The sequence below is a fragment of the Salvelinus namaycush genome, chromosome 16, assembly GCF_016432855.1.
Source record: "Salvelinus namaycush isolate Seneca chromosome 16, SaNama_1.0, whole genome shotgun sequence".
Classification (NCBI taxonomy): domain Eukaryota; kingdom Metazoa; phylum Chordata; class Actinopteri; order Salmoniformes; family Salmonidae; genus Salvelinus; species Salvelinus namaycush.
Genome location: NC_052322.1, coordinates 30,341,263 through 30,368,762, shown reverse-complemented (window position 1 = coordinate 30,368,762; position 27,500 = coordinate 30,341,263). Strand labels below are relative to the sequence as shown.

Genomic DNA, 27,500 nt, shown 5'->3' with positions numbered 1-27,500 from the left:
TTTCTTGTATGAAGTTTATGTTTCTACGTTCATTTGAAATTGATGAGACTGAACATTTTCAGTGTTAACCAAATTCCTATGAAGGTCCTTTAAATTTAGTAAAAAAAAAAAAAAAAGCATTGTAATAAATATTGAGTGACAATTTTCAGTAAAATCAAAACAATTCTTCCCATGAACGGGTGTTGCTAAAAAACGTGACATCATTTTGTTTGCGAACAGTCACCCAATAAGATTTCAGCAGCCTGCTAGCTTTCTGCACAATTTGACCAATATGGTAAAGAGCTGCAACACAAAGCAAACAGCGTTTAATAATGGCGGTAGCGTCATTTCAGTGCTATTGACACCATCTATGAACACACCACACCTGACAATTCCCGTTGCTGTGACTACTGGTCTTAGTTGTCATTATGGAGAAGGAAAAAAAGGGTCTAAAAACAGGACAGAAAAAAAAAAAACACTAAAGCCTCCAGTTTCTGAAACCAGTGACCTTCACAAAGCAGCAGGAGTGTGGGTGTGTATGAGTTAGGTCAGGGGTTGCGTTACACAATGTAAGAGTCTAAAAATGTGAGTCTTCAGGGGGGAAAAAAACACACAAAAAAACACTCCTTTCCATTTTGTTTTACTGGCCTTTTCATAAATCGTCTAGACATCTCAACTATATAGTCTGTACACATTCACTACAAGCTATTGCTATTAAATAATCCCAGCTATTGTACTCTATATATATATACACATATATAGAATATATAATAAAAATATAGTGAGAAAAATTGCTTCAGGCATAAGACCATACTACATTTCCATTGAACAGTTAAGAGGGTCCAATCCCAAAGTGTTTGAGTTCAGAGGACCTTAGGGTTTTGATCTATATGGTGGAAACGAGGTCAGAGCATGTCCGGTCTGCAGTGACGCATTGGTCTGGCAGACCTCCTGTCGCGGTCAGAGGGCAGAGTTTGAGAACCCAATCCGCTCAGGGCCTCAGACCCTCCTCCCGCCCCCAGAGCAAGGGATGGACGAATACCGTGGCCTTATGAGACAAGGGGTGTGGCTTAGGAGAGAACATGACAACAGGAAAATTCCAAACAGGTGGCTAGGTACAGAAGTGAGGGTGCAGAGGGAAGGAGGGAAGAAAAGAGCTCAAACATCCCCCTCGTCGAGAGAATTTCAAGCCAACAGGGTCAAGGTTTAAAAAAAAAGGTGAAGCAGAGAAAGGGAAAAACAAGAACAGACAAATATCCAAATCTATACATAGATCTATACATATATGTATACAGCGAGCCGGAGGGTACTCCGGCCCAGACAGTCTTCGTAGTAACGGGGAGCGTAAGCATCAGCCAATGGGTGACCACGCCCCGAGCACAAGAGTCCTGGGCTCCTATTGGTCCTTGCTCGCGTAGAACTCAGCCCAGCGGTTCTCGAAGAAGCGCTTCATGGAGTGTCCGGCCATGCCCACCTCGGACGTGTCCTCGTTGAACAGCTCGCAGTTGTTGAACACCAGATGGGCGTCTGCTGCAAACTCCTCACAGCTGCAGTACCTGGAGAGCAGAGAAGAGAAAAACAGGTCAAATATAAGCGGACACATTTTCCGTAACATTGTTGAAAATGAAAGGAACCCGGCCTCATTATGGAAGTTTGGGTCATGTTGTAGACACACAGTTTTACTATCCTTGTGGAGACCCAGTGTTGTAGTACTCGAGACCACATATTGAGTGTCTCGGTCTTGTCTCAGTGTTATTTGCATCTCTGTCTTGACTCGGTCTCGGACAGTGAGGACTTGTAATTTCTTCGAGAACAGCCAAGACCAGTGGAGTAAAAAAACGTATAATTTACAGCTTACATTCAGCCAGTGCATAAAACTGCTTCCTGAGGCCAAATATATACACTCCTTTCTTGAAACAATATCTGAACAGCCTTTATATCTATTATAGACATGTTTGCGAAGTGGTGAACCTATAGGCCTTCAGTGTGTGACAGGTTAGTACAGTGGTGAACCTATAGGCCTCCAGTGTGTAACAGGTTAGTAGAGTGGTGAACCTATAGGCCTCCAGTGTGTGACAGGTTAGTAGAGTGGTGAACCTATAGGCCTCCAGTGTGTGACAGGTTAGTAGAGTGGTGAACCTATAGGTCTTCAGTGTGACAGGTTAGTAGAGTGGTGAACCTATAGGCCTCCAGTGTGTGACAGGTTAGTAGAGTGGTGAACCTATAGGCCTCCAGTAAGACAGCAGTCACACACAGAATGATGTTAAAGCACCACTACACAGGGCCGATGGAAAGACAGCAGTCACACACAGCATGATGTCAAAGGATAATCAGTCCATAAACTGACATAAGCCAGTAGGTCCCAATCAGAAGAATACAAAAACACAACCATTAAAAATTTCCCAATTGAAATGTAGTGCCGTGGGAAATTATTCAGACCCCTTGACTTTTTCCACTTTGTTACAGCCTTGTTCTAAAATGGATGATTTTTCTTATTTTTAAATCCTCAGCAATCTACACACAATACCCCATAATGACAAAGTAAAAACATAAATTTTAACAAATGTATTAAAAATTAAAAAAACTGAAATAACTTAATACATAAGTATTCAGACCCTTTGCTATGAGACTCTAAATTGAGCTCAGGTGAATCCTGTTTCCATTGATCATGCTTGAGATGTTTATTTAACTTGATTGGAGTCCAACTGTGGTAAATTCAATTGATTGGACATTATTTTAGGAAAGGCACACACCTGTCTATATAAGGTCACACGGTTGTTAGTGCATGTCAGAGAAAAAACCAAGCCATGAGGTCGAAGGAATTGTCTGTCGAGCTCCGAGACAGGATTGTGTTGAAGCACAGATTTGGGGAAGGGTACCAAAACATTTTTGCAGCATTGAAGGTCCCCATGAACACAGTGGCATCCATCATTCTTAAATTTAAAAAGTTTGGAACCACCAAGACTCTTCATAGAGCTGGCTGTCTGGCCAAACTGAGCAATCGGGGGAGATGGGCCTTGGTCAGGGAGGTGACCAAGAACCCGATGGTCACTGACAGAGCTCCTCTGTGGAGATGGGAGAACCTTCCAGAAGGACAACCATCTCTGCAGCACTCCACCAAATCAGGCCTTTATGGTAGGGTGGTCAGATGGAAGCCACTCCTCAGTAAAAGGCACATGACAGCCCACTTGGAGTTTGCCAAAAGGCACCTAAAGGACTCTGACAACAAGAAACAAGATTCTCTGGTCTGATGAAACCAAGATTGAACTCTTTGGCCTGAATGCCAAGTGCCACGTTTGGAGGAAACCTGGAACCATCCATACGGTGGTGAAGCATGGTGCTGGCAGCATCATGCTGTGTGGATGTTTTTCAGCTGCAGGTACTGGGAGACTAGTCAGGATTGAGGGATAGATGAACAAAGCCAAGTACAGAGAGACCCTTGATGAAAACCTGCTCTAGAGTGCTCAGAGGACCTCAGACTGGGGTGAAGGTTCACCTTCCAACAGTACAACGACCCTAAGCACACAGCCAATACGACACAGGAGTGGCTTTGGGACAAGTCTCAATGTCCTTGAGTGGCCCAGCCAGAGCCAGACTTGAACCTGATCGAACATCTCTGGAGACCTGAAAATAGCTGTGCAGCAATGCTCCCCATCCAACCTGACAGAGCTTGAGAGGATCTGCAGAGAAGAACAGGAGAAACTCCCCAAATACAGGTGTGCCAAGCTTGTAGCGTCATACCCAAGAAGACTGGAGGCTGTAATCGCTGCCAAGGTGCTTCAACAAAGTACTGAGTAAAGAGTCTGAATACCTATGTAAATGTGATTTCTTAATTTTTTATTTGTAAAACATTTGAAAAAATATCTAAAAACCTGTTTTTGCTTTGTCATTATGGGAAATTGTGTGTAGATTGATGAGGAAAAAACAATTTAATACATTTTAGAATAAGGCTAACGTAACAAAATGTGGAAAAGGTCAAGGGGTCTGAATACTTTCCGAAGGCACTGTACAGCTATTACCTCCCATTGAAAAAACATTTCAAGTTTAGCACACAAAGTAACCAGTGACCTACCTAAAGATTAAAGTGCAGATATGAAACAGACCATGATAAAAATCACATTTTTAATTCCCAGTTTATGCTACAAAACCAACTTTATAAGAGGTTTTAAAAATAGATTCCATTTAACTCAACGTTCCATGACATACACCAAGGCATTGTTGTCAGAATAGATGGATCGGAGTGTGCCAGAGCGCAGAACAAACTATGAATTTACAAACGTGCAACACCAGCTGAATATGACCGGTGTCAGTAAACGTAGGCAAGAAATATAATATTTAGTCAACAACGCTCTAGACAACCAGCTCTGCTACGGCAAGTAAAATGGTCAGAGTGAGTTTCTCTCATTTGCGTCTGGAAGTAGCTAGCTAGCCAACTTTAGCCAGATAGCTTGGGTGCTTGGTTGGGACAAGCATGCATTGGCAAGCAAGCTACAGAAGGATGAGGAGGCTACAATTCCGTGTGGCAAATGGCTTGTTTGTATAAAGGCCTAATGTAGCTCTGATTGGCTATAGGTCCTGGACAAGACAGATGTTTTTATTTGGTTTTATTTACTGCAGTGTCTATTAATTGTCCAAACGCACGGCCGCTTTCCCACTCTATATTGCTATAGAATTTTCACAAATGCCTTAGTATACGTAATTCCCAAACATTCTAAGAATTTATGATAATGTGGTCGCTTGTTAGAATTTTTATTTTTATTTTTTAAGTGCAATATTCTTCCTGGGGGTGTAAATGAACAGACTTCATGTTGCTAAAATGCTGTCAGTTCTACTTTAAATGCAATAATGTTTTTTCAAAGAGATGGCTAACAACAAGCGCGCCACAATAACAAACAGTTCCACTCACCAGATAATAATTTGAAACTTAACTTGTTGAAAGTTATAAACTAGCAACAATATCCTCTTTGTATAAAAACATATGGTAACTTCTGCCTATCAAACGATCCCACCCACAAGTCAAAATGTGACTGGTTGATTCCACTGTCACCCCAAAATGTTGCCCTAATACAGTTGAACGGCAGTTGCCTTTAACTTCGGATGGCCTAGTCAATAGCTGACGTAGCTAGCTAGATTTATCTCCTCAAAAACCAGCAAAGAAAAATCCTGATTGGATCTTTTTTTTCTCTTCAGCGTTAACCCTTTCCAACAAAAACTGAAGCGATTAAATCAGAACATCATTGAAAATAATATTATTTTATATATCCTTAGCCCTTCTCTGAAGGACCATTATTCCCCACTGTTTGGGTTGTAATCATTTTTGTGGCTCTATTTTTCCTCAGCATGCATTTATTCACTATTCTGAATGTCTAAAGAATCCATATGTTGTTCTGAAATATGAACACAGAAATACTGGACATTTTGAACTCTTATTATGGTGGTGATTTGACAAAATTATAATCATGGTCTTGAATTGGACTCGCATGTTTCTGGTTTCGGTCTTGACTCAGTCTTGCCCCCCCCTCCAGTCTTGGATAGGTCTCGCCTTAGGTGATGTCGAACACAACACTGTGGGGACCTATAATCCTATTTTCCCTAACCCCTAAAGATAACCCTAAACTAACCCCTAAGCTTAAAATAACCTTTGTCCTTGTGGGGATGAGGGAAATGTCCCCACAAGGGAGAATTTTCATTGTTTCACTATCCCTGAGGGCACTTCCGGTACCCACAAGCATAGTAATACAAGCCCACACACAGACAGAGAATGAGTGCCCCCCATACCCTCCCTGCAGCAGCCTCTCCCTCATGGTGAGGAAGTCCATGGGGTTCTTGATGATGCGTCGGTAGCCGGGCACCACGCGGGGGTTGACGGGTTCCAGGAAGGGCCAGGCGTCAGCATGAGACTCCATTTCCATCAGGATAATTCTACACACAAAACACACGTCAGTTAGAACTGGACTATCATCACATTAGTGAGAACATGAATCTAATGGTCTTATAGAAACCACTGGAGCAACGGGACACGATAACTCATTTGAGGTGAGTAATTTAATATCATGTTCTATAACCACTGCAACATTGTGACACAACTGATCTGAGGTCAGACTCACTCGCAGTAGGTGAGGTCGGGCTGGTTGCGGGTGGTCATGCGGCGGCGCTTGGTGGGTGAGAAGCCCGCTGTGCGTCCTCCATCTCCAGAGTAACGGGAGGATGAGGCAGGGCCACCGTCCTTATGCCGTGTTGCCATGCTAGCACCACCGCCGCTGCGTCTGCTTGGCACCGCCTCTTCGTCAGAACTGTCGTCTTCGTACCTCCTCTTCTTCACCCGGGTCCTCTGCTTGGAGGAGCGATGGTTGCTACGTGGTGACTCACCGTCACTGGCCTTATAAACAACAAGACACAGTGAGACAGTGATGAAATAACAGCCCTGAGAGAAAGGTTAAGGAGGTCACGGGGAGCAGAAATTACAGAGGGTACTGCTGTGGCAGGTTTTTGAAGTAGGTTCTGACAATATTATGGTTTAATACACTGGGGACTAAAAGCTACCATTGTGTTCATGTTGTTTCACCATATATTACTATTGTAATTATGTTGCACCAACGTGACTTTTTGGTTGGATTTACAAAAAGTAAATCAGCGTATAGTTTCTTAATCTCAGCCAAGTTGAATGGTCTGAACGGTTCACCCTTCTGAACTCCCCCATGGTTAGATGAGCAGTGACCTCTGTTGTGGTCCATAAGGGTAGCCAAGCAGAGTGCAGCCCCAGTCAGTCCTCACCTTGGAGACGCAGGTGGGGCAGAACCAGTCCCCCTCTGGCACCTGGGTGACCTTCGGCCTCAGGCAGTACATGTGGCAGCCACGGTCACAGCCGTCACACAGCAGCAGGTACTCATCATTATCCCCCTTCCTGCACACCTGACACGTCTACAACACCACACAGACAGGGACACAGGTAGTCTTTAAGGGAAATGCTCTGTTGCCGTCTTTCAGACTACGGTGTAATACAACCTGTGTTTACTGTAAGTTGCTTTGGATCAAAGGGTCTTCTCAATGATCTCATCAGCATTTCACTACTATGATATTTGCCATAGGAATGTTCTATATTCCTTGTTTCACCTACATCCATCATTTTATTCCCTTTATAATAATGGTTTCTATTCTCAGTGTACATATTGAGTATTGCTACTGGGCTTGTCCCCACCACTTTGACCACAGATCTCTCCCAGGCGATGGCCTTCTCCAGCTGCAGCAGACACAGACATAGCTGGGGGGCGCTCCGACAGCGGTCCAGGGCCTGACGCCATGTCCGCAATCTGGGGGTGATCTCACTCTCCAGACTGTGGGAAAGAGATTATAAAAATAGGTCTCAACACAATTAAGAGCTGAAGTGAGATGAAGGTTTAAATCACTCTGAAGAGCTTTGAGAAATTTGACCAAATAACACACAAATTTAATCCATGATATTATTAAATCACGCTCCACTCCACCCTTTCCAACCTCTGACCCCAACCCTGTCCCTCCCACCTCATGACGTCCATCTGGCCCATCTGGCTCTCCTCGGGGGTGAGGGGGGCGAGACGCACCACCTCGGCCAGGTTCCAGAGGGGCTCCTTCAGGTAGCGCCGGTCGATGTTTCTCTCCAGGTTGGCCAGGCGCAGGACGGCCAGGTCCAGTGGGTGGCTGGCCACACGGGGCAGGTCTGACCACTCCTTCTTGGTCCGCACGATCCAGTCGTCCCGGGGGTCCACATCATGCTCGTAGTACTGCAGGTCTTCACGCGTGGAGTCCATCTCTGGAACTGTGTAGGGCTGAGGTGGGGAGGAGGGAGAATGACAGAAAATAGAATATTATAGTTCTCGACAATCAAAAAGCAGTGAAGCAAAGAACTTTTAAGCTAGAGCAAGACTTAAAAGGGTTGTGAGGTACGGTAGGCGAGGTAAGCAGTACGTGGGTAAAAATCACTGGGAAAGCAAGAAAAAAAAGCCATATTACAACCTGTGTTGTGATAATTGCATTGGTTGCTCTGTAACCAGTTAGTTTAAATGCCTTGCGACTGTGATATATAGGCCTAAAAAGCATAGACAATAAGAATAAATCCAACCACACCTTTGTTTCATCACAAAACGGGAGAGCAACCTCTGTCCGAAGAAGTCTACAAAGCATATTACATGTAACAAACAGTTACATGACCTACAGCACGGTCAAGCAAGTTAACGTTTCCGACATTTTCAGACCACTAAACAACTATTAAATTTAGAACCAGAGAGTTACCGCAAGTCGCAAAGAAAACAGGAGCTGCTTCCACTATTCCAGAACCAATTCAACTTCATCATCAAATCAACTACGCTTAGTCTAATACAGGTGACAACTAAAAGATACCAAAAACAATTTAGTCCAACGTAAGCTAAATATGATGTGGCTGTCCATGGTACTGATTTCTGTGAGCGCAAGTATAAAAACATGTTGACTCACCCTACTTGTAGAGATACGCCAATGCAGCCATCCTCTCATGTCGACGAAATGGTCTATCACTCTGTCAGGCTACCTGGCTAAAATCCTTACGCGCAAGCCTAACTTCCTTTCATGGGCCTTCAACATCTAACTACATATTGAACTTCCATCCTCTCAGGCCAGGGGCAGAATGTATGAATTAATAGTTGGATCAGAATCACCGTAATAATCATTGGCCAGTATGGAGAATTAAGTAAAACCACAAGTCCAAATCCCCATCTGCAGCCATGGCTAATTTAGGAAAGGGACCATTTTAGCTAGCTAGCCAGCCAGCCACACAACGAGATGCAACAATTCAAGTTGTTTCTGTCAATGACGTATGCTCTCAATACTGGCTTCCCTTGACACTTTTTTTGGTGCGCCAGGACCATTCACAGCTGAGCGCACTCAGTTTAGCTCAATGCTAATTGCCTATTATTTTAATCAAGGGAGGCTAAATTCTCGCTGGCTTCCCTTGCATTCAATGCTAAGGATGGCAATAATGTCATACTCTTTTGGACCAGACAGCATTAGATTGATGGCCTACACAGAGACAGATATGTGCTGTTTCACTTGCTCGGATGCTTTCTCCGATGAGATACATTCAGCCTCTTGCAAATTTAAAGAAAATTATCAAACAGAGAGAAAATAAATGTATGTTTTCTTTTTTACTTGGTACATTTTTGGGGGAAGCCTGGCTACCTCTGGCATCCATGAATACACGCCACTGGAGGTAGGTAAGGTAAGTTGGTAAGGTGGGCGAGGTAAAGTGAGTGCAGACATCAAATGATACATTTAAGCCACCCAACCATTTTCAAAATATAAAAGCAGGCCCCTAAAAAACAGAGGTTGGGTGAATATAAGGAACACAGACAGCGCTTATTTCAAACAGTGTTAGGAGCAGGAGTGTTAACGTGACAACTCTAGACACACTGGCTGTGTCCGAATAGCTGTACTTGCGATCTAAATAGTAGGCATACACATTTTTTTCTTATAGTATGTGACATTTCCAAAAAATTGTATGCATTAAATGACAGGATGTCATACTCATTTTGGCTTTTCATTTAGTAGAATTCGCTGAAGAGTGTCTGACAACAGCTGATAATCGCGCTGTACCAAAATTAACAAATGGCAGAAATCAATGTAATTGCACATTGATAACGTATTCTCAGTAGGATGAGCCTAGTCGTTGACTACTTTATCCGTTTTACTTAAAAGTATGTTCCAAATAGTATGTAGTACACAGTATGCAGTTTAAGTAGTAGACAAGACAGATTTCAGACACAGCATCTCCTTTTAAATTTTAGGAGGTGACAAAAATAATTCTTAAAAGGGAAACATGAAGACTTGTGAAAGAGTGTAGATCCAAAAGAAGGGTGAGGATGTGTGAACGGTAGATCGAAAACCTGGTTTGTACCTGGAATCCTGGGGCTGGCGTTTCCGTGTTATTGTCAGTGTCGCTCCTTCCATTCTGAGGAGCCATCTTGAAATATAAGTAATGGACATATGATGTGATGAGTGTGATAAGTTTCCCTGTTTTTGCATGACAATGCTAGGAGGGGGACACGGTCACTGTACAAACTGCAGCAGCACATGCCACCTACGCCACCCTCTGGACATTCAGTGCAACTGCAGCCATAGTAAAAAATAAACAGAAAAAAACGACAAAATATAAACTGACAAGCTCTGGACATTTCAAACCCAACTTACTTTACAAACTACCAGGCACCCACCCTACCCATGCATCCCTGTGTGCATCTCAACAGTCTAAAGTGTACTCCTTGCCCTGGTCTGCACAGATCTGAAAAGGCGGTAAATGCGGGGATGATATGACGGAAATGTATTTCGGGATCAACTCTCCACTATCTGTGTTTCCAGAGCTGTGCAGATGAGGGATGTAAGTAGGGATAGAAAGACACTTCAGACTATTGAGACAGGGCCCCTCTGTCCCCTTGGCGTCTCACCTTGAGATGCAGGTCGGCGGCAATGACCCTCTGCTCCAGGTCCTCCACCCAGCGGAGGGCTCCGACATCTGTCTCCAGGGCCCGCTCCTGGACCTGCCATGGCTGCTGCAGGGACTCTAACAGGGCCTCTCCCTCCTTCACCTTCACCTGGAATATAGGGTCTGACGGGGGGACAGAGAGGAGAGAAGGGAGGGAGATGCAAGGAGAAGGGGATAGAGAGAGATGGGAGAGAGAAAAGGATAAGGAAAGTGTCATCATCCAGTTTCCATTCATTACAACAACATACTTCTTTAAAGTCCCATTGATGTCCAAAGCAGCTTCACTATGAAACAACCAAATCTGTCACACTATGACTTTTCATATCCCCATCTTTTCCTATAGCGGACCCGGTGACCAGTGCTCACTGACTCACCGTTGATGGGCCGTGTGCAGACCTCAGCCAGGTACTCCATATGTTTGGCCAAGTGTTTGTGAAGCACCTTCTCCCGGATGCCTCGTGGGTGCAGGGCCTGCAGGGTGGCCGTCAGGTCCTCAGGCTCCTTTATCCACCACCAGCCACGCACCATTGCTAACAAAACAACAGCAACACACACACTTGACACCAGCATCACACCTATAGCATAGCATGTTAGCAAACCATGCTAGCCATAATCGGCTAACCACACATAAGCATATGATTAGATCTTGTATAAGATGTTTGCTACTTCGGATAACCATACATAATCATGTAAGCCAAATCCGCAGCTCAAATTGCATCATGTTCTACATTGCTGACAAGTGTCATCGTCAGACACTACAGAGAGGATATTGGATAAACCTTAGGTGGTTTTCAATAGCATGTATAAAAATATATACAGGATTGAACTGAATGGATTGAAGGCTTACATGCTGGAATGGGCTTGACCACGAGCTGAGTGAAGTACTGTTGCTCTGTCTCCTGGAAGAGTGTGGAAGAAGGGCGGCCACGACGCTTAGCTGCAGCCGCTCTAGCTCCAACCCTGCGGGCGGGACTGCCTCCCCTCCTCCGCCTGCACCCTGGTTTGGCTGGGCTGGGGGTCACCTGGGGTGTGGGGTCTGGTACAGACTGGAGAGAGGGAGAAAGATAGTTTAATAAGAGATAATAAAATATTCTTTGATGAAAGAAGACTATAAGTTACTACTGACTATTCAACAGTAATAACTTATGTTGAGTGTTCTCTCCCATGAGGGTCCTGAAGAGTGTGCAGGGGGCTCAGGGGGACTCACCTGCAGCAGTGGAGCAGCAAGGGCGGGCAGGGTGCTGGGGGTCAGAGGGAGGTGCTTGGGTTCCTTGCTGGGGGGGGTCTGAGGTTCTGTCAGAGAGGTTTTGTCACAAGGCTGTTTTGGCAGCAGGTTGAACCACTGCCCCTGTTTCTCCGCCATCTCTTTCACGCTATCCTCTGGTAGTCTGCCTTTAGGTGCCGTCCCTGTTGCTGGCTCCGTCCCATTGGTTAAGGCGCCCTGCAATTGGCTGAGACAGTTACTGAAAGCGGACTGAGTGAGGTCTTCTGTTCCATTGGTGGTGGTGGTCTCCGGGGAAACGCCTGGCACCGACTCCTCCCCGCCAGACTTGCTGCTACGGCGACGGCGGCGACACTTGGCGGTGCGGAGGTGTAGCTCCACCTCTGGTTTGATCTTGCGGGGGCGACCCCGGGCCCTGGGACTGCTCATAAGAGAGGCGGTGCCGGGGAGAGGGTCCTCTTTAGGGGGCAAGAAGGTCTGGGACTGGGGAGAGGAGGCAGGGGGGGCAGGGGTGGTAGTGGGCATCTCCTCCACTTTGGGTTCCCTCTTCAGAAGAGTGACGGGCACCTCCTTCACCAGGATATCTTCTGTTGCTAACAGACAGTGAGGAGGGATATGTTTAGAATCAATAAAAAGATGGCTAGTAGAGGGTTGAGGGCAGTTGCTCTGCAACTCACCTAGGATCTCCTCAGGCCCCTCCACCAGCACCCCTCCCAGGTGGGGCAGGAGCCAGAATCTCCGGCGGAACCGGTCCTGGCCCAGAGACACCGCCCGCAGGGAGTGGGAGGACTGGAGCAGCTTCTTACGGAAAAACACCTGTCGCTGTGGAGGAGAAAAAATAAATATATAAACACACACAAAAGTATGTGGACACCCTTTCAAATTAGTGGATTTGTTTATTTCAGCCACACCCGTTACTGACAGGTGTATAAAAATCAAGCACACAGCCATGCAATCTCCATAGACAAACATTGGCAGTAGAATGGCCTTACTCAAGAGCGCAGTTCAATGTGGCACCGTCACAGGATGCCACCTTTCCAACAAGTGAGTTCGTCAGATTTCTGCCCTGCTAGCGCTGCCCCGGTCAACTGTAAGTGCTGTTATTGTGAAGTGGAACCGCCTAGGAGCAACAACGGCTCAACCGCGAAATGGTAGGTCACACAAGATCACAGAACGGGACCGCCGAGTGATGAAGCGCGTAAAAATAGTCTGTCCTCAGTTGCAACACTCACTACAGAGTTGCAAACTTCCTCTGGCAGCAACTTCAGCACAAGAACTGTTCGTCAGGAGCTTCATGAAAATGGGTTTCCATGGCCAAGCAGCTGCACACAAGCCTAAGAACACCACGCGCAAAGTTAAAACTTCTTAGGGATAGCCCCCTTTATTTTCAATTTTCGTCTAAAATGACATACCCAAATCTAACTGCCTATAGCTCAGGCCCTGAAGCGGACTATACTTGGCCTTGTCTCAGGATGGTAAGTTGGTGGGGGCTGTGCTTTGGCAAAGTGGGTGAGGTTATATCCTTCCTGTTTGGCCCTGTCCGGGGGTATCATCGGATGGGGCCACAGTGTCTCCTGACCCCTCCTGTCTCAGCCTCCAGTATTTATGCTGCAGTCGTTTGTGTCGGGGGGCTAGGGTCAGTTTGTTATATCTGGAGTACTTCTCCTGTCTTATCCGGTGTCCTGTGTGAATTTAAGTATGCTCTCTCTAATTCTCTCCTCTCTTTCTTTCTCTCTCTCGGAGAACCTGAGCCCTAGAACCATGCGTCAGGACTACCGGGCATGATGACTCCTTGCTGTCCCCAGTCCACCTGGCCGTGCTGCTGCTCCAGGTTCAACTGTCTCTGCCTGCGGCTATGGAACCCTGACCTGTTCACCGGACGTGCTACCTGTCCCAGACCTGCTGTTTTCAACTCTAGAGACAGCAGGAGTGGTAGAAATACTCTTAATGATCGGCTATGAAAAGCCAACTGACATTTACTCCTGAGGTGCTGACTTGCTGCACCCTCGACAACTACTGTGATTATTATTATTTGACCATGCTGGTCATTTATGAATATCTTGGCCATGTTCTGTTATAATCTCCACCCGGCACAGCCAGAAGAGGACTGGCCACCCCTCATAGCCTGGTTCCTCTCTAGGTTTCTTCCTAGGTTCTGGCCTTTCTAGGGAGTTTTTCCTTGCCACCGTGCTTCTACACCTGCATTGCTTGCTGTTTGGGGTTTTAGGCTGGGTTTCTGTACAGCACTTTGAGATATCAGCTGATGTAAGAAGGGCTATATAAATACATTTGATTTGATTTGATTTGATATGCATATTCTTGGTAACATTTGAAAGGAAACACTGAGGTTTGTGGAAATGTGAATTGAATGGAGGAGAATATAAAACAATAGATCTAGTAGAAGAAAATACACAAAAAAAGAACACTTTTCCCCCCTACCACCATCTTCGAAATGCAACAGAAAGGTCCCAAATCTAGCCATCACTCTGGTTGTAATTCCGATGGTGTCCACATAATGGCAGCAGTGTATGTGCTAAGTTTCAGACGGATAACTTGAAGTATGAGCAAACTACATGACATTTAGTGTGAAGTCACCCAGGTACATTTGGGCAAATCGCGAAGGAGACATTTACATTTTTTCTGCAAGAATATCGTCAAATCTGTATACTTGGACTTTGATTTAGCTTTTCCAGTATTAGTAGTCATATCGTAAGTTCAACATTTGCAAAACACCCAGTTTTAATAACTCCATATTCTTGTAATTTTTGTCCAAAAGGAAAAGGCAAGCTGTCGCACAAGGTTAGCAGCAGAACTTGGTGAAAGAGTCGGGGTTTCCGCATACTCCCGTAAAGCCCAGCTCATTGGCAATCTAGCTAGCGTTGTTTGACAAAGTTAGTCAATCAAGTGAAGACCACCCACGTAATCGGCGTGCCATGAAGGCGTCGCTCTCTGACCAAATTTTATGTCCTATAGGATATAGTACACTCCTAATGATATTGTGAAGCCTGGTTACGTTCTAGGATCTCTGAGGAATAAATACGAATGTGATTTGACTGGTTGAAACAACATTTAGGGTTAGATTTTCACAGATTCCTTTCTTTGCAAATTGAACGAGTGGAAATACAAAATCAAACATGCATGCTATATGGACCTTTTTAGGATATGAAAAAGTATCTTATCTAACAAAATTACACTTCATGTTATGTCTGGGACCCTTTGGATGATACATTCTGAAATCTTGCTCTGATTTAAGTACACATTTCACCTTCAGCGGTGAATTTATCAAACCTATCGCGGTGAAAAAAAGGTGTTTTGTTGTTAGGAGCTATCAAACAATAGCATGGCAAATTTTCGCAGTAAAAGCTACTGTAAATTGGACAGTACAGTTATATAACAAGAATTTAAGCTTTCAGCCGATATAAGACACATATGTACCAACATTTGTTGTTTCTCTAAAATCTGCGATCGTGACGCTGCATGATATATAACTGTCCCGTTGACGGGACGCCTATCCCTAAGTTAAGCGTCTGCTGGAGTGGCGTAAAGCTCGCCGCCATTGGACTCTGGAGCAATGGAAAGGCGTTCTCTGGAGTGATGAATCAAGCTTCACCATATGGCAGTCTGAAAGACAAATCTGGGTTTGGCGGATGCCAGGAGAACGCTACCTACCCTAATGCACAGTGCCAACTGTAAAGTTTGGTGGAGGATAAATAATGGTCTGGGGCTGTTTTTTCATGATTCGTGCTAGGCCCCTTAGTTAGAGTGAAGGGAAATATTAATGCTACAGCATACAATGACATTCCAGACGATTCGGTTTCCAACTTTGTTGGGGAAGGCCCTTCCCTGTTACGGCATGACAAAGTCCCCGTGCACAAAGCGAGGTCCAGATCTCGGTTTGTTGAGATCGGTGTAGAAGAACTTGACTGGCCTGCCAGTCAACTTGCTTCCGTTGCGGCTGAACATCCCCGCAGCAATGTTACACCATGTAGTGGAAAGCCTTTCCAGAAGAGTAGAGACTGTTATAGGGGGGACCAACGACGAGCAGGTGTCCACATACTTTTGGTCATGTAGGGTGACATTTTGCTCAAACAAAACAACTCAGAACTGTGAACACAATGTAGTTACACTGATGGAAAAGACACTACAGAAGAACAAAATTAATGCCTTACCTTGGTTAGCTTATCGATCTGCCTCTCCAACTCTGGAATGCTGGCGTTGGTGGGACTGTCAGTCTGTGGAAAGGACATTTGGTGAGTATAATACAGACATCCTCACCAACACATTGAGATTGACACAAACACGCACTTCACTCAGTTTGGGCTCCTCCTTGGGGTTGCGGCGGCGGCTGCCCCTCTCCATGGGGCCGCTGCCCTCTTCCAGACTGAGGTTCTCCTCCTCTGCCACCCTGGCACTGCGCCTCCTCTCCTCTAGATAGAGCTCCTCCTCAGACCGCCCCGTACGCCGTGCTAGAGCTGCCTTCAGTCTGGGAGATCACACACATAAAGCCCCAGTGATTATAACACTCTCCTTCCACAAACTAAAACAAATCTAAATTCAAGGAGCTGTGACTGGTCTTACTTGCGCAATTTCCCCTCGATGATCCACTTATTCTTCCTGTAAGTAGCCCTGTTTTCCAGTGTGTTGTCAATCTCACTGCAATGCAAAACAAAACAAACAGGGTTTACTTTAAATGTGGGATATCCTTTCCAGAAGGGGTTTCTTTTGACACATTTTTGCTGTAAAAGATATTTGCTTCATACATAGGATATGGTTGTTATTAACTCCTTCGTTTCTCTCTGTGTATTGTCATCCTGACCTTATGACAATGCTGCTGCCGTTGAGCTCCTCCACCAGGAAGCCCAGGATGGCAGCTTTGGTGTCGGGGTTGAGGGTGAGGAAGGTCTTGGTCCGCAGCACGTTGCACACCTCCATGTCAAAGCCATGGGACTCCAGGAAGATCCTCAGGCCCTCAGACACTGTGCTGCGAGTCAGCTCCAGGTCCACCAGCTTCTCCCCTAGGATCTTCACCGACTGGAGGGAGAGAGAAAGAGAGGGGGATTTAAAAAATTTAACTAGGTAAATCTGTTGAACTAGAGTTTACATGTAACATACAGCTAAATAAATGTTTTAATTGGTAAACTATAGCTAACAGTAAAATGTCTACATGGAGACAGCACTTTGTCAAAAAAATAAAACACACACCTGGTAGTAGGGTGGCAGGCCTGGGTCGTGTAGTGCGGCCTCCACCAGCTTTATGAGCAGATCCTGGACCTCGCTTTGACTGTCTCCCAGGCCCAGGAGGCCCTCCTGCAGGGTGCTGAGGCTAGGCACATCACTGGGGATGTGGAGGCCCAGCACTTTGCCATAGCTGTACAGGAACTCCACCACAGCCAGGCAGTGGGAGAAGGCCACGCCAGAAAGAACCAAGCCAGGGATCCGAGACAGCTCCGGAAGGGGCTGGTGGTCTGTGAGACACATGTCCTCAGTGGGCTTCTTCAGCTCCTCCAGGATCATCTGCTGTCTCCTCCTCTCCTCCAGCCGTCTCTGGGCCTGGGCCCTCCTCTCCACCTGCTTCTTAGCTGCCAGGGCTGCCTGGGCTGCAGCCTCCGCCTCTGCCTGGGCTTTAGCCAGGGCCTTGGCCTTACTCCTGGCCCCCAGCACCCTTTTCCCCTTGGCCAACCTCTCCTGGTCCGTCTCCACAACCGGTGGCGGCACCTCAACCTTCTTCCTAGGGCCGCGCTTCTTGGGCTCAGGGGCGGGTAGCTGTGGTGGGGCCGGCTGTGAGGCCTCCTGGTCGGCTGGTTCAGCCTTCACCTCCTTGGTCTCTTTGTCCAGCTGAACAGAGGGTAAGAGGGGTTTGTTAAATAGAGTGTGGCCGATTATTGCTTTGGTCAATACATTTTTTTATATATTCCTTACCTTCGCTTGCTTTTTCTCCTGTCGGATCTTTTTATTCTTGTTATCCTCCTTTCTTTTCATCCTTGCCTAGAAGAGAGGAATGAAACCATTTGACTTAAGTGTGTTGGAGACAACCTGGATACACCACCAAGATGCAATGTTACAACACGTCTTCAGATTTTGATGCTTAGTATACCGTACCTTTCTCTTCATTTTCTTCTTGATTTTGACAAGTTTCTCCTTGTCCTCCTCAGTCAGACCATCTAAAAATAGATAAACACGTTTACATTGGAGACTTCAAAATCTCCAACCTATTTGAAGCTTTTTGATGCAGACAGATTCTACAATATTACATTACTGATTATTTTGTGCCATTGAATAAGTCTGTATAGGAGCCTACTTTCCAACCAGTGAACACAGACTCATATCGCCAGGCTATGTCCTCCACTCACCCTTGGCCTCTAGCCTCTTCAGCATTCTGGCGTCCACCTTGCTCAGCAGGTCCGCCATCTTGGGTTTGGGCGGCCTCCCGGGCTTTCGGACTGGCCCACCCTTGGTACGACGAGCTCGGGGCCGGGGCATCTCTTTGTCAGGGTTCGGAGGTCGGCCACGTCGGCCTGTGATGGCCATGATCATGGAGGGCACCTCCTCATTGGCCAGTAGGCACCATTTCACTCCCTGGAAGAGATCATATGAAAAGGTTTATGGGAAATGTGTTTTATGATATTACACTGACAGTGTGCATTGAGTTATTACTGTAGGTATTTATGATGAAAGATCTGTCAGCAAATACAATAAATTCACACACACCTCAGTGGAGTCCCTCTCCTCGTAGAAGTCTCCTACGGGCATGCGGGGGCTGAAGCTGAAGTGTTCCCTGGTCACAGCAGTGTCCTGGTGCCTGTTCAGATACTGAGGGAGAACAGGATCATCAGTCAGTGGCATCAGAGCAGAGGAACATGGAAAAATGCAGGTCATAGGTCACTGAGTCATCCACCCATAGTATGAGCAAATGATGGGTTGATTAAATGGGATCAAATGCAGCTACAGTTATGCCTGTATGCTAAAAACATGGCTTCTCCATGGTCTCTTAATTTAGATGGTCACAGTCAATCTCTCACCCAAAATAAGTGTCTGTCTGATGTGGTAAATGCCCTGAGGGAAAGAAAACCCATTGTATCAAGGGCTATTTATAGCTGCTGACATTCTCTCATGTCTCACACTAAAAATTGACAGTAAGATTATGTTGTGCCAAAATGGCTCCTGTGGTGAGGTTTTACTGTAACTCAGGGCCATTTACCTTGATGACTTCAGGAAACTGCTTCATCCTCCTCCCACAGGGGGTGTAGTACCAGGTCTCCCCCTTGAGTCGGTCCTCATTCTTCTTGACCCGGATCTCCCTCCTCCAGCTAAATCACAGATCAATAGAAAGTCAGTTAATAACCACATTCAACAGAGTAAAAGCAGCACATAGTATCCATGCAGTGGGCCTAGAAGAGAAGGATGAAACTGAGGGGTTTTGTATTTATGGGTGAACATAAACCTTCTGCACTTTCCACACACAAGAAGTATTTGGCACAGAGAAAGCCTAATTAAGGGGGACTTCTCGCTCCATAAACTGTATAAATCAGAGAGCATGTATCATTACCCGTGGAGCAGAGGGAAGTAGACCTGCTCCTCTGTTGCTATCCTCCTTCTAGGAGTGTCACCTGTACAAAGAACAAAGATAGTTTAATCAGATCGGTACCAAATGACTCATCCATCAACAATGCCATTGGTTTAGAGTTTATAATCATTGGGTTATAACTATATCTAGTTGAAAAATATGTAGCCATTTTTCAATAATTTCCAGTATTAAAGTAGTTTGCTCATTCATTACCCGCAGTGGAACTGTCGTCTCCGTTGTTGACGTTATTGTCATCATCATTGGGTTTAGTGTCAATGTCCATTTTTGTTATTTTGTGTGGCTTCGGCTCCAGAACACTTACTTTCTTGACTCTAACTTTCTTGGGTTTGATCACTGGTGGGGTCTCGCCACTGGTCAGACATGGTTTACCAATGGTAGTGACTGGTCCACTTTGACCAGGAAGTAGGCCTTCAGCAGAATGTTCAGGCTCTCCTGTGGCTGCTACTGGTTCAATCTTCTTCTTTCTCTTTCTAGGTGGTCCCTTTTCCTTGTTCTCTCCTACCTCAAGCTTCTTCTTCTTCCTCCTCTCTACCTTTATCTTCTCTACCTTTGGAGTTTTAATAGCAGACTTCTGCTGGGCTTTCCCAGGGGCCTGGGGAACTGGAGAGTGACAACAGAATGTCAGACATCCTTGTTTGTTCACTACCTTTTTCTAAATTAATTAGTTACACAGATAAAAAAGGGATAAAAGAGAAGTTGGTTTACCGGGAATGGAGGCTGCTTGAGTGCGTGGCTTCCTGGGTTTCCTTGGTGTTTTGGTCTTTTGGCCAGTCGTGGGCACGGCTGGGGCAGCTAGGGGCAGGAGCGGGGCTCCAACCAGGCTTTCCACCAGGGCACTGAGCGCCGCTGTGTGCTTGCCTTTATCCATGATAACAGATGGTGCCATGATGGTAGCAGCACTGGCCTTGGTGCTGGTGGTGCCAGTGGAGTCTGGTATATCCCAGACCTCCGCCTCACGGTCACCTTCAGACCGTGTCAAGAAGGCATAAGGTTAATGGTCAATGTGTAGCAACATCAAATTAACTGAGTTACTGTTTGTTGACAAAATAAGTATTTCCATAGTTGGCTGTGATGATTTCCAAGACATAACCCACAACTCTTTCTTGCAAAGTTCTACATTGCCACACATCTTACTTAACAGGAGATTCTGACTCATAAAAAGCTAATTAAATTACAAAAAGATAGGTTGTCATACATCAACTATGGCAAGGATCTTACCTTTGTAGGCTGGGGTTGGTTTGGCAGGGCCATTTGAGCTTGACCAAGAGATGTCATTTTGGGACAAGTCAACACTGGAGTCCTGCATCTGAGAGGTGTTGTTCAGAGAGGACTCCAGCATGGACTCCTTGGTGCTCAGGCAGCTGTCCATGGTCTCCTCTGCCCGAGAAACATTCTCTGACTGGGTATCATCCAGAGTCAATTCCCTAGAGTCCTCCACAGAGGAGAAGCTGCTATCCATTGTAGTGTCTCCAACATGTGATGTGTCATCCATGCGAGCGCTGTCATCCATGCGAGCGCTGTCATCCATGCGAGCGCTGTCATCCATGCGAGCGCTGTAGTCAAATAGAGATTTGTTGCCATCTACGCGAGAGCTGTCGTCAAAGCGGGAAATGTCATCATCTGTGCGAGAGGTATCGTCAAACCGAGAGTTATCACCATCCACGCGAGAGATGTCATCCAATCGAGATGTGTAATTCATGCGAGAGGTATCGTCAAGTCCAGAAGTATCGTCAAACCGAGAGGCATCGTCGAATGACGAGTTGTTACTGATGTCATCTTCCTCAGTGAAGCTGGCGTCTTCCATCCTGGTGCTGTCGAGGCGTATGGACTCCGCCTGCAAGGACTCGTCAAAGGACTCATCAACTGTTGACTCATCCGTCACACAGATGTCATCCAGACTTCCCTTCTCCAGGGGAATGTCTGCACCTCTCATCGGGGTGGTGTCATTTTTCTCAGCACAAACTTGGTCCCCAGAGGAGTCCTCTTGGTTCTTGGGGTGCAGTGTCGTCCCAGGAATAACTGTGAGGGGTTTGTTTGAGTGTTTTTCACATTGGCGAGTCGGAGACCCTGCGGAATCAATCTTTGATGATGTTTTGACTGTGTCTGCTTCTACAGAGAGATCCTTCATGTTCCCCATGCATCGCTCCTCTGGCTCTGTGGGAACCATCCGTTTAGGAGCTTGTGGAGGAGGGGCGGATAGTAGAGGCGCAGATGGGACCACAAGAGGAGCAGTCATCACTGCAAGAGGCACAGACATCAAGGCAGGTGGCTCAGACAATGGAGGAGCTCTGGAGGTTTGGGATGTGAGAGGAGGAGGTCCAGACAAAGGTAGAGCTCTAGGGCCTTGGACTGTTAGAGGAGGCATTGACACCTCCTTTGGAAAGGAGGACACTACAGACACAGACACTGTGAGAGGGGCAGAAACTGCTGGGGGACAAGTAGACACTGATTGAGAAAGTGAGGACACTGATATAGAACATGAACTGACTGCCGAATGAGGCCTGGACACTGCTGAGGGAGGTGCCATGACTGCCACCGAGGGAGTAGACACTGCTGGGGAAGACGCAGATGCAGACATTGATGAAGAAGTCCAACATTTCTCTCTAGGTGCTCCAAATAAAGCAGGGGGAGAAGAAGTCGGAGGAGGTAGTCTGGATCCTTGGACCATCTGTTGAAGAGCAGAGATAGGCACAGACATGGAGTGCGGGGGAGCAGACACCATGGTAGAAGGCGAGACCATTGCAGGAGGTGCAGATGTAGTGTGAGCAGTCTGATGTGCCACAGACACTGGGGTAGGCGCATTGACTGGATTGGGAGCAGACACAGATGGAGGTCTAGAGGATTTGTCCAGTAAAGGAGGAAATGCAGGTGGCTTAGGAGGAGGTGCAGACACTGAGGAGGGAGGCGATACGACTGATGGAAGTGTGGACACAGACACTGGAAAAGGTCTTAGGCCTTGTAACATCAGAGGCGGTGACGACAGCCTGGGAGGAGGCCCGAGCACAGGGGGAGAAGGAGCAGAGTACACGGGAGGCGCTGAGTTTCGGGGAGGCGTAGAAGTAACGGAGGAAGATGAAACAGCAGGAGGCCCTGAGGGATTCATATGAGCCATAGACACTGCAGGAGGTGCAGAGACCCTAGGAGGGGTTGCTGCCTTAGCTGAAGGAGGTGTGGAAACCACAGGGGGAGGCGCCGACATCGAGTGTGGAGGCTCAGGCAGCGCAGACTCCCTCGCTAAGGTTGTCATTTCATGGTGCTGGGCCATTGGCTGCTTGGAGCGCTGGCAGTAGTCACTGGTGGGCCCCATGGGAGGTCCATGGAGCTTGGGAGGGTAGCTGTCGCTTTTAGGCAGCCGCTGGGCGACAGACGCCCTCTCCATCCCATTGTAGCCTTTATCCACATCCTTAAACGCTTCACTCATCCGCCCTAGGGAACACAAAACAGTCAGACCATTAGAAATGACAAGAACAAAACACAGCAGCGGCAAGGCAATTCAAAGGAGGGAATCTAAAGAGCAGATGGAGCTTTTATAAAACACCTTGTCGACAATCTTCTGCATGCCAGCGTTCCACTTCAGTGAGATGACAATAAATATATTGCCTGTATCATTACCTGTATCAAGGGCCAGGAGTTTTTCTCTATGTATTGTGGTGCACACTAAATTGAGGTGAGCCACACCCGACTACAGTGGTTGAGAATCAGGAAATATGTGAAGTGAGATTTACAATATGATTTCTCTCAGGAAATACAGGCCAGGGTCCAAACCAGGAAACCAGTAAGGTTCTCTGACATGGAGAGCTAACTACAGTCAAACAGGAACAATGAATGACCTATAGATAAGCCTACATCTCAAACCACTGCAAGAGGTGATTTTCTAAACTTTTTGGGACTTGTCCATACTGTAACCTGTGTTAGAAGGAATCCAGTTGACACATTCTTAGTCCTCTCCACAAAAAATGTCATCTCGTCAGAAAATGTCCCTTATCAAGCTGAGATGACAGAATATGCAAACACGGTTTCAGTTCTGTCATGGAAACAGTTTACAGTGTTGACATTAAAAAAATCTGCTTAGAAAATGAAATTACTGACAGACGAGACACTGATTAGTAAATTAGCAGATAAGGCCTAATTGAAAGAAAGTTGAGTCATTGAAAAGAAAAATTGCTTTGAAACAGGAATTTCAAACTCTTGTGATACATGGCGCTGTTTCTACAGATACTGTATCTAGCGACCACAGAAATATGAAAATGAAACACTTCTTCTGTGCTATAAAAATAGAAGGGGTTAGGTTACTCAGAAGACTTGAAACCTGTGTAAATATGTGCATCTCACCTTGCATGACAGCCGGCATCGCTACAGAACCACCATGGGGACTCCTCTCCCTGGTCTGGCTCTGGGGCGATCCACTATCCGCCATTGTCGAGGGTGACATCATGGGGACAGAGGACACCGCCATGGGGAGGGGGCTGCCTGTGCCCCCCCGGCCCATCTGGTGGTGCTGGGGGCTTCCCCGTGGAGGGGTGAAATTCTGGGAGGTAGGGGGCATCATCTGAGCCTGAGGTTGTGGAGCGGGAAGAGGTGGGTGCTGGGGCTGGTGCTGGTAGTAGGGAATCCCATTGGACACCATGCTGTAGTGCTGAGGTTGCTGCTGCTGGTGGTGGTGGTGGTGTTGCTGTGTCTGTTGGTGAGAGGGTGGCTGTGGAGGCTGCTGCTGGTGATGCTGTGAGGGTGCAATCCCAGGGTGCACCTGGCTCTGGTAGGCCCCGTACACGCTGTGCGAGTTATACCCTACTGCCATGGCTGCGCTGCTCTGCTGTTGCCCCGGGATAACCCTGTTCCAGTACTGGCCCCCTGTAAGAGTCATGTTTGGGGGGGGCACCACGGGGGGCTGACGGGACCCAGGCATGCCCCCGTTCAGTTGGTACTGTCCGTGACCCTGGAAATGCTGCTGGCTCTGTTGCTGCATCACCCCAGTGGGAGGCTGCTTCTGGTGCATGCCATGCCCAGGAGACAAGCTCATGGCTGGGCTGTACTGTGGCTGTCCTCCCCACAGGTAGTCGTAGCCCATGCTACTCTGGTGGTGGTGGTTGCTCATATGAGGGTATGGGGCTGTTGGAGGTTGGGAGCCAGGCACACTGGACCCAATTACAGTAGTGCTGCCATTCACATTCATTTCGCCGTTCATATCTGCAAAGGTGGTCAGGGACAAGAGTAAGAGAAGATGGGTCAGATCATTTTTCAGTGTGTTCAATTCACACATCATCCACAGGTCATGCATACTGCACAATCATAAATTGTCTAGCAAATTTGGTGTGAGGTTACATTAATTAATTGCTTATGCACCGAACACCTGCTCTAGAGTTAAAATACAATCTCTGGCTCATTATAAGGGGTGAAAAGACTGGGGCAGAGCGATATTAATTTAAATCAGTTATTGATATACACAACAAAAATATAAAAACGCAACATGTAATAATTTCAACAATTTTACTGAGTTAAAGTTCATAGGAAATCAGTCAATTGACAAATTCATTAGGCCCTAATCTGTGGATTTCACATGACTGGGCAGGGGCGCAGTCATGGGTGGGCGTGGTCCCACCCACTCGGGAGCCAGGCCCAGCCAATCAGTTAGTTTTTCCATTCAAAAGGGCTTTATTACAGACAGAAATACGCCTCAGTTTCATCAGCTGTCCAGTGGGCTGGTCTTAGAAATCCTGCAGGTAAAGAAGCCGGATGTGGAGGTCCTGAGCTGGCGTGATTACACATGGTCTGCGGTTGTGAGGCCAGTTGGACATACTGCCAAATTCTCTAAAACGACGTTGTGGCTTGTGGTAGAGAAATTAACATAATTTTATCTTGCAACAGCTCTGGTGGACATTCCTGCAGTCAGCATGCCAATTGCTGGCTTCCTCAAAACTTCAGACATCTGTCGCATTGTGTTTTGTTACAAAACTGCACATTTTCGAGTGGCCTTTTATTGTCCCCAGCACAAGGTGCACCTGTGCAATGAACACACTGTTTAACCAGCTTCTTGATATGCCACACCTGGCAGGTAGATTGATTATATTGGAAAAGGATAAATGCTGCCTAAAAAGGCATGTAAACAAAAATAGTGCACAACATTTGAGAGAAATACGATTTTAGTGTGTATGGAACATTTCTGGGATATTTTATTTCAGCTCATGAAACATGGGACCAACACTTCACATAGTATTTATATTTTTGTTCACTATAGAAATAGTGAGGCAGAGTAACCACAGAAAATTGGGTCTGTACTCACTCTTCTCCTGCTGAGGAAAACTCATGGAGGACCCGTTAGTATAGACAGAATCCCCTGAGGAGAGTTTCAGTCCTGAGTTAACAGACACAGAGGAGTGGGTGCCATAGTTGAAGTGGTTGTTCGCCTCCATCTGAAAAACAGGTAGCAAAGACCACAAGTCATGAAGAAAAATAATAAATAAACCAGGAAAAAGTATTTGACCCTGCACATCAAATAAATATTATTATTTTTTGAATAAATAATAAATCAGCTAGCTAGATCCATACACAAACATGTATTGTTACAACTGCAGGCGTTGGCAAGCCTGAAGATAGCTATGAATGATGACACGTTGAGGACGACATCAAACATTGCACTCCCACAACTCCCTCAAAATGTCGCAGTTAGAGCAGCAGATGGGATGCTTTGGCCAGCACACTCATGGACAATGAACACCACGGGTTGATCCACATTAAAGCACAGCGAACCAAAACGACAATATTTTGGTCTGAGACACATGTTTTCAAGAAATCTAGCTATACATTGAAAAAGGTATATTGTGGTTTTCAACAAGTACCTACATATTGTATGGAACGTCTGCCCGTTCGTAAACCCAATGTTTAACTGCGTTTGTCAACATCCATCCCACGATAAACGCATAATATTAGCATGAAGCTAGCGAACAGTAGCTTGTTGAAAACATTGGTTTTATTAAGCTATACTAGCTAGCTAGATCGCCACAAATATTAACCATTTCACAAATATATTAAAATTACAGTTACAAAACAGACAACTTCCGTAGTTATTCATTTATTACCTACTTTCTAACGACAGAAATTTTGATTCGGTTGTCATTGCTTACTAGCAAGGCTGTCTGCTACACGTGACCATGCGCTGTTGCTGATAGCGCCCCTCTGCATAGACCTGAATCTCTCATCCAATACTCAACTAGTCAGCAAACTAGCTATAGCAGTCTTTCATGATAACGTGTCATGGTTACATTAGCTCGCTATTTAACTTGTCCAGTTGAAGTTGATTAGCTAGCTAGAAAACAAACCATACCGCTATTCAGTTGTTTATTAAAACTGTCAACGAAAACAAAAGAGCTCCACGTTAGTACTTGTAGTGGAATTGAAGAAGCAGCACGAGCGGAATCATAAACATGTTTAGTTTTGTTATAGTTCATATATAGACTAGTTGGCTACATTAGCTTTCATTCAAAACTCGCCACCAGATGGTTAACGTGATATCCAACTAACGTTAGGCCTACTGTAAGCTATCTAACGTTATCTAGTTAGCAATACGGCGCTAGGTTAGCATCTGACTTGATATCTTTCTAACGTTACTGTACACTCTGCAACAAAAACAATCCTCCAATGAGTTCGTTAGTGAGATGTAACTACATTTAACACAATCGGGCGATTGTAGAATTTGCTGATCGTTTCAACATTACATTCGACACCTCTAGGCCCTTATTAGATCATGCTAAATTCAAGGTTATTGACAATAGCGTCACTAGTAATCAACAACAGACATTAGCTACAACGCTGTGTAAAACTAGTTAATAATAGTCACAGCGGGTCTGTGCTCAACCATTTGTGATGATAACTAAAACATATAGAGTAATAACATCAGTCGTCTTGGAGTATCGTTTTTGTTTACGTTTTTAAAACATTGGATGCTTCTCTTTTGTTAGCCACCAAGCTAATAAACGCACATTGTTTTCGCTGTATTCGCCTGAGATAGTGAGACAGCATCATCCTCCCTCACACACTCAAAAGTTTGACATAAAATGTAATTAAAACTGACTAACCTTGTAATCCTTGGATTTCAAAGACACTGATATCTTTGATCATCCGAGCGAACAAATATGGTTGAAGTAGGTACAGGCTATGTAAATAAAACAGGTACAGTATTCGCTAACCTTTGGGTTTCAAATGAGCAAACATGGCTGGTGTTTGAGCGC

At 45.9% G+C, this 27,500-nt stretch overlaps 1 protein-coding gene across 2 annotated transcripts; it reads right to left on the bottom strand.

The window, feature by feature from the left end:
• On the bottom strand, positions 1-27,500 carry LOC120061305 (bromodomain adjacent to zinc finger domain protein 2A-like). 2 transcript variants are annotated; one of them, XM_039011016.1, is made up of 29 exons: positions 27,348-27,500; positions 25,556-25,685; positions 23,608-24,462; positions 20,494-22,701; positions 19,981-20,238; positions 19,468-19,875; positions 19,237-19,297; positions 18,889-18,997; positions 18,399-18,500; positions 18,041-18,266; positions 17,790-17,851; positions 17,610-17,675; positions 16,893-17,525; positions 16,507-16,721; positions 16,269-16,343; positions 15,996-16,173; positions 15,860-15,922; positions 12,368-12,512; positions 11,676-12,283; positions 11,316-11,514; positions 10,843-10,998; positions 10,431-10,591; positions 9,884-9,949; positions 7,501-7,784; positions 7,178-7,313; positions 6,754-6,900; positions 6,087-6,358; positions 5,758-5,901; positions 1-1,535 (listed from the first exon to the last, which is right to left on the bottom strand). In XM_039011016.1, the coding sequence occupies exons 2-29, from the start codon at positions 25,683-25,685 to the stop codon at positions 1,376-1,378; spliced, it is 8,127 nt and encodes a 2,708-aa protein (XP_038866944.1). In that variant the 5' UTR covers positions 27,348-27,500; the 3' UTR covers positions 1-1,375. The 2 variants fall into 2 exon arrangements, with proteins under 2 accessions (XP_038866944.1, XP_038866945.1); XM_039011017.1 differs by lacking the exon at positions 9,884-9,949.